Genomic DNA, 7,234 nt, shown 5'->3' with positions numbered 1-7,234 from the left:
TGCCAGATACTAGGAAGAAATGAGCGCTAGATAACGTCCAAGGATTCCACACACACACAGGCTTTTGAAGGAAGGAGGAGGGTATAGAGTAAATGTGAGGGAGTGAGTGCTTGAGAAACATCATGGGGAAAATCGCATGTTTGTGATGTAATGTTTGTTACACGCAACGCTTATGAGCAGATAGGAGACGCCTTCTGCCTGACAGCCAACGATGCAAAGGGGGTAGAGGAAAAAGCCAGGATCACTCTTGCTCATATGTCGGCAATGGTTTTCCCGCCACAATGTGTTGGCGAGAAGAGCCATTAACCTAACCTAAATTGACCAACTGACCCTAACCTAACCTAACCTAACCTAACCTACCAGCCAGATTTGCCCCCTAATTTAGTGTGCTAGATGACTGACAAAGACGACACAGATGAAGACGACACAGATGAAGACGACACAGATGAAGACGACACAGATGAAGACGACACAGATGAAGACGACACAGATGAAGACGACACAGATGAAGACGACACAGATGAAGACACTGATGAAGACGACACAGACGAAGACACAGATGAAGACGACACAGATGAAGACACTGATGAAGACGACACAGATGAAGACACTGATGAAGACGACACAGATGAAGACGACACAGATGAAGACGACACAGATGAAGACACTGATGAAGACGACACAGATGAAGACACTGATGAAGACGACACAGATGAAGACGACACAGATGAAGACACAGATGAAGACGACACAGATGAAGACACATATGAAGACGACACAGATGAAGACACAGATGAAGACGACACAGATGAAGACGACACAGATGAAGACAACACAGATGAAGACGACAATGACGCTACATTGGTGATGGCAGAGAAATATGGTGCGGTACAAGAATATGGCTAACAGGAGAGAGAGAGAGAGAGAGAGAGAGAGAGAGAGAGAGAGAGAGAGAGAGAGAGAGAGAGAGAGAGAGAGAGAGAGAGAGAGAGAGAGAGAGAGAGAGAGAGAGAGAGAGAGAGAGAGAGAGAGAGAGAGAGAGAGAGCGCCACTTGCAGCTCAGGTTAATGTTGATTCAGCTCCCGCGTCAACATTACAACTGTGATTGATGGTGGGTGTGGTGTTGGCGGTGGTGTTTGTGATGGTGGTGGTGATCGTTATGGTGTTGGTAGTGATTGTGGTGGTGGTGGTAATAGTGAAGATGGTGGTGGTGATTGTCGTGGTGGTAGTGATGGTGATGGTAGTGGTGGTGGTGGTGGTTGTGGTTATAGTGAAGATGGTGGTGGTGATAGACGTGGTGGTAGTGATGGTAGTGGTGGGGGTGGTTGTGGTGATAGTGATGGTTACGGTGGCAGTGGTGAAATAAACAAATATATAAATGGAATAATAATAGTGTAAAGCTAAATCAATTGATAAAATATATATATAATACATAAACAGATAAAAAAAAATACGAAACTAAATCATTAATAATTCTCTTCACAACACTGTAATAGTCTCCTTACTAATAATTTCCTTAAATAATTCCACAATGTAAACTTGATATATAGGAAAAACCCGGAATTAAAACTGAGCTCGTAGGATTAAGGTGGTTTAATAGAGCGAGGAATTTAATTCGCTGGGTAGCGTTAATTTTCGTCTATTATTGGACAGAATCGTATAAACAAAAGCTCATTGTGTTTAATTATGACCGACTACGTAAATCTGCACGTTTTTTGGAGACCTGGAAAATATATGTTTATTGAATGCAAATTGTTTCATATAAATGCGAGACAGACAGACAGACAGACAGACAGACAGATCAAAATATATATTACTCTGGGAATTATCTTCTTAAAAATGACTTACTAAAAGCATGTACATATAATCCTCTGTGCCATTATTATCTGTAAAATAATAAAGTGTTTGTCTTTCATAAATATGTAAGGTTCAAATTTCTTGAAAAAAATATTACGTGAGAATTTTCGCTTATTAAAATTAAATTGTGTTGTTATTAAGGGACGTCAGATGCTTAGGGAAAACATGATGCTGTTAATGAGCTCCCTGACCTTTTGTTTCCTGGCATCGTCCACAGGGCACTGACGACACTTGGCACTGTGTCACACTACCACCACCACTACTACCACTACTACTACTATTACTACAACAATCACCACCACCACTACTACCACTACTACTACTATTACTACAACAATCACCACCATTACTACTACCCCAACGCTTTCAACATAATCAACGACAAATATCCAAGCTTTACAAATTATGTTGGAAGTACTTATAAGAACCCGACAGACATTAGGCCTATACATAAAATATATTATGAAACAACAAGGTTAAACAGGTAGCATATGCTGATGACTTCACAGGAGTAGGAAAAGTGGAGAATATCAAAAGGTGGTGGAACATGGTAACCTCATGTGCTCCAAAAATAGGATACCACCCAAATACCAGCAAGTTATTTCTAGTTGTAAAGCCAGAATACTACGATTGGGCTACAGAGGTCTTCAATGGCAGTGAGGTCAAAATAACGAAGGAAGGTTAAAGACACCTTGGTAGAATAATCCAAGTTCTGTCGGAAAACGCTAAAACTGAGCCACACGCGGCCTAAGAAGCACTCACCCACGGAATCAACCATCTTTGGAATTACCTAATATGTACTGACCCTGAAATTAGACCTCGCCTCCATCCTCTAGAAGAAGCCATCAGGAACTCTTTTATTTTAACACCTAACCCAAACAGAAAGGTCACTCCTTGTGCAATCACCAAGACAAAGAGGAATGGGAATCACTAACACAGAGGAGCAGGCAGCCACTAAACATCAGAACTATGTTAAGCTCACGCCAGCATACACTAAGCACATAGTAGCTCAAAATGCAGCAAGTGAGATAGACACCAAAGAATTATGCAAAATCCGACATTCCATTAAGACAGAACGGTAGAATACCCAAAGCAAAATAATTCCACAACTGACGCAACATCTGTCAGAGAATTTGAAGAGAAAAGTATGTGTAACGCAAAAGGAGGACACTTGAAACTAGCCATCAATATTACCAATAAGAGCAAAGGGCTTCAGACACCATTGCCCTAAGGTACAGTTGGCTAGTAGAAGGTATGCCCATCAGGTATGCAGAACATCCTACGACATCGATCACGCCATGATGTGGAAAACGGTGGGTTTCGTGTGCATGAGGTACGACGAAGTATGGAACCTCACAACAAATATACTGAAGGAAATATGCTGCGACGTCACTGTGGAACCGACCCTCCTTCCATTGGATAGTAAGTACTTTCTCTACCAGACTTTCACCACAACCAACGAAGCCCATGTGAACCCCCCACACACACACACACACACACACACACATTTCAGTGTATTTTTGCCACACGTAATGTATTCTTATCTCTAAGTTTCGTCGTGGAGATTCTTAACATAATTTTTAACCTAATTCTGCCCACACGCAAAAAATTAAAAGGTTCGCTGCAGATGAAAGTTTCAGGCAAGAATATTCAGTGCTCGAGGATTCTGGACAAGTTGACAGCATGCCTTCTTTGGTATTATAATATTCAGTCACCAGGCCGCATGTCACCGCGACCTGTCTCAAGATGCTGCACTCTGGAGAATAAAAAATTACAAGAATAGAGAGTATAAGGAAAGAGAATCCAGAAGATGTTCAAGGCAATTTCACTCCACTGGCGTTCCAACATTAGGAGGGATGGGACTTAGTGCACTGTGCATCAATGCCAGACTGGCTGAGACGTTATTGGAAAAGAAGGAGCAGCAGCCCAGAAGTTACATTCTGGCCTGGTTGAGGTGTCGCCGATCCTTCTCTCTGCCCAGGTCTGCTCTGTTAAGCCTCAGGGAACAAAATCATTGACCCCTAAATCAACAGCAGTAGCAGAAATAGATTATGAGGTAACAATCACCAAAGGCTGCATAGATCTGGACCTCATCTACCTCAGCTAGGGTAGTTACTTCTGTATTAGAATTGTTATGAACTAAAATCATGGAGAAGGTATGGCTATAAGGGGAGGTTAGAGGCCATTATTAAAAAAAATACTACTACTACTTCTCTGTTAATTATTTATGTAAATGTTGTAGGTGGTAGTGACGGGCTGAAATGCAAGAGGAAGGATAATAATAATAATAATAATAATAATAATAATAATAATAATAGTAATAATAATAATAATAATAATAATAATAATAATAATAATAATAATAATAATAATAATAATAATAATAATAACAATAATAATATTACTACCATTTTCAGCACCACTACTACTTATACCACTTCTAACACTACCACCAGCACTACTTCTACTACCACCATAACAACTACCAACACCACTTACTACCATTATTACTTCTAACATTACCACCACTACTACCACCATCCCTATTATCACCACCATCACCAACACCACCCTCACTAATACCACCCATCTCATCCAGGCTGTAACATAACTTCTGGGCTGTTGCTTCTGTTCGGATAGCACCTCCGCGAGTCTGGCGTCGAAGCATCTTGCACTTGGTCCCATCCCACCAGAGGTTGTGAACACCAAAGGAGTGAAGCTGCCTTAATCAACGTTCTGAATTCTCTCCCCGTGGTGGTGGTGATGGTAGTAGTAATAGTGCTGGTAGTGTTGGTTGTGGTAATAGTGTTGGTAGTGATGATGGTGGTAGTGGTGATGTCGACTGTCCTTCTCTCTCCTTAGGTCGGCTTTGCTCTGCCTCAGGGGAACGAGAGCATCGACCCCAAAGCCGACAACAGGTGCAGATATTGACTATGAGGCAACAGTCACTGAATGCCGCATAGATCTGCGGCTCAACTAACTCAACACAGCTAGGATAGCTACTTATGTATTAGGATATTTAATTTTAAGGTAATAAAATGGTGGCGAAGATAAGGCTATTAGGGGAGGATGGAAGCCATTTTATAAAAAAAAAGAAAAAAGTGGTAATAGTGGTAGTTATAGTGGTAGTAATAGTAGTAATAGTGGTAGTCATAGTGGTATTAGTAGCAGTAGTAATGCTAGTAGTGGTAATAGTGGTAGTTATAGTGATAGTGGTTTTACTCTCGCCTTTTGTCAACAAGGGAATTTGTGTGTGTGTGTGTGTGTGTGTGTGTGTGTGTGTGTGTGTGTGTGTGTGTGTGTGTGTGTGTGTGTGTGTGTGTGTGTGTGTGTGTGTGTGTGTGTGTGTGTGTGTGTGTGTGTGTGTGTGTGTGACTCTATCAGACATGTTAGCTCCCGTCCCTAACAGGATGTATCGCTGTGTCTTTGTTATGATAAGCACCGCCCCTGTGTCACCTCTCACAAGCACGCCTCTGTACCACCTCCCGCACCGCCTCTGTACCACCCTCTACCACCTCTCACAAGCACCGCCCTCTGTACCACCTCTACCTCTGCCTCTCACAAGCACCGCCCTCTGTGCCACCTCTCACAAGCACCGCCTGTCACCTCTGCCCTCTGCACCTCTCACAAGCACCGCCCTGTGCCACCTCTCACAAGCACCGCCCTCTGCACCTCTACAAGCACCGCCCCCTGCTCCACCTCTCACAAGCACCGCCCTCTGTGCCACCTCTCACAAGCACCGCCCTCTGTGCCACCTCTCACAAGCACCGCCCTCTGTGCCACCCTTCACAAGCACCGCTCTCTGTGCCACCTCTCACAAGCACAGCTCTCTGTGCCACCCCTCACAAGCACCGCTCTCTGTGCCACCCTTCACAAGCACCGCCCTCTGTGCACTACAACTACGTACCACCACCACACCATCAACCACCAGTGTGCCAGACTACCATTGTTGTACCACAGTATCACCGCTACCTTTCCTTTAAGTGTTTTGAGCTGCACTCCTTGCAGTTGTGAGAAGTGGTCGACCCGTAAGTTTTGCCCCGCCCCCCTTCCCTGATCGTCATCAATAATTCTCACTCTCTGAGGTAAAGTTTGGACGAAACTTGGAAACAATACCTCGAAGGAATACTCAGAAATTCTCTTGTTCTATTGAAAATCGCTTTAACGTATTGTTTATTTTTATACTGTGATACAAGTACAGATGGTTAAAAATGGTTCGGCCAATGCTGCCTTGAATGGCAAAGGATATGACCTCAAATCACTAAAATGGTCTATTTTAAAATGAACTTACAACATGTTAACAAAAAACAAGTATTGAACATTAGATAAGTTCAATACTCCCAGTAAACTTATCTCAAAACCGATGATCAGTTTCTGCGGCGTAAAAATGATATGTTGACAAAACTGGGCAACAATGGAGTGATGTAACGCAAGAACACCGCAGCGATTGGTTCATATTTGATGACGTAAGAGAGAGATATAAGATGCGAGAACGAATCAACTGCAGTGTTTATTGGATACATGTATTCCCATGTTTCACCAGTTATAATCTTTAGCCACGTATACTAGAAAGCAGCTAAGACATACAACTCTATCTAGCTGGGATATTATCTTAGGTGGTTCTTATGCCTAGGAAATACGATGAGATTAGCAAGAAAGTTTATAAACCAAATAATTCCCCTCTGGTGCCTTAAATCGGATCTGAGTATTATATCTCACTGAATCTTTTGTCGACCCTAATAAAGTCAGGAATAATGCCGGTATTTAGGGCTGTGGCGACGATAGTGAAGTGAGTCTTAAGTTTCATGGTAAATTTATTCCCTCTCTCTTTCTCATTAATTCTCAGTCACTCTCTTGCTGTCTAATTCCAGCTCATTTTATAATCCCCTTTTTCTTTCTCTCTCTCTCTCTCTCTCTCTCTCTCTCTCTCTCTCTCTCACACACACACATTCTTACACTCTCATTATCTCTAGTCTCTTTCATTTCATCCCTTCCCATTCACCCACAGTGTAGCACGAACACACACACACACACACACACACACACACACACACACACACACACACACACACACACACACATATACATTAGTGTATTTTTGCCACACGTAATCTCTTAAGTTTCGTCGTGGAGATTCTAAACTTAATTTTTAACCTAATTCTGCCCACACGCAAAAAATGAAAAGGCTCGCTACAGATGAAAGGTTCAGGCAAGAATATGCAGCTTCAGGTATACACAGATGGTTCTGAAGGAGGAGCAGGAGGAGGAGATAGAAGGTACAGGTGGGATAACAAAGGCAGTGTCAGGTATAAAAAAATAAACTAAAAATGTTCGAGTTCTCCCTAATTTGCATCTAGTTAGAAGGTATTACGTTGAG

The 7,234-nt window shown here is 42.4% G+C and overlaps 2 protein-coding genes across 2 annotated transcripts; both read left to right on the top strand.

The window, feature by feature from the left end:
* Positions 1-393: 393 nt before the first annotated feature.
* On the top strand, positions 394-906 carry LOC121866053 (serine-aspartate repeat-containing protein C-like). The gene has a single exon (XM_042365638.1). It carries the CDS (start codon positions 394-396, stop codon positions 904-906), a length of 513 nt encoding a protein of 170 aa, XP_042221572.1.
* Positions 907-5,267: 4,361 nt separating this feature from the next.
* LOC121866046 (proline-rich protein 36-like) lies at positions 5,268-5,840 on the top strand. The gene has a single exon (XM_042365625.1). The coding sequence runs from the start codon at positions 5,268-5,270 to the stop codon at positions 5,838-5,840; it is 573 nt and encodes a 190-aa protein (XP_042221559.1).
* Positions 5,841-7,234: the final 1,394 nt, after the last annotated feature.

The sequence above is a fragment of the Homarus americanus genome, unplaced genomic scaffold (genome assembly GCF_018991925.1).
Source record: "Homarus americanus isolate GMGI-L3 unplaced genomic scaffold, GMGI_Hamer_2.0 scaffold32583, whole genome shotgun sequence".
Taxonomy (NCBI): domain Eukaryota; kingdom Metazoa; phylum Arthropoda; class Malacostraca; order Decapoda; family Nephropidae; genus Homarus; species Homarus americanus.
This window is presented reverse-complemented; position numbering and strand designations above follow the sequence as displayed.

Excerpts from the sequence above, each read along its gene's own strand:
- LOC121866053 (XM_042365638.1), top strand. The coding sequence starts at position 394 with ATGACTGACAAAGACGACACAGATGAAGACGACACAGATGAAGACGAC.
- LOC121866046 (XM_042365625.1), top strand. The coding sequence starts at position 5,268 with ATGTATCGCTGTGTCTTTGTTATGATAAGCACCGCCCCTGTGTCACCT.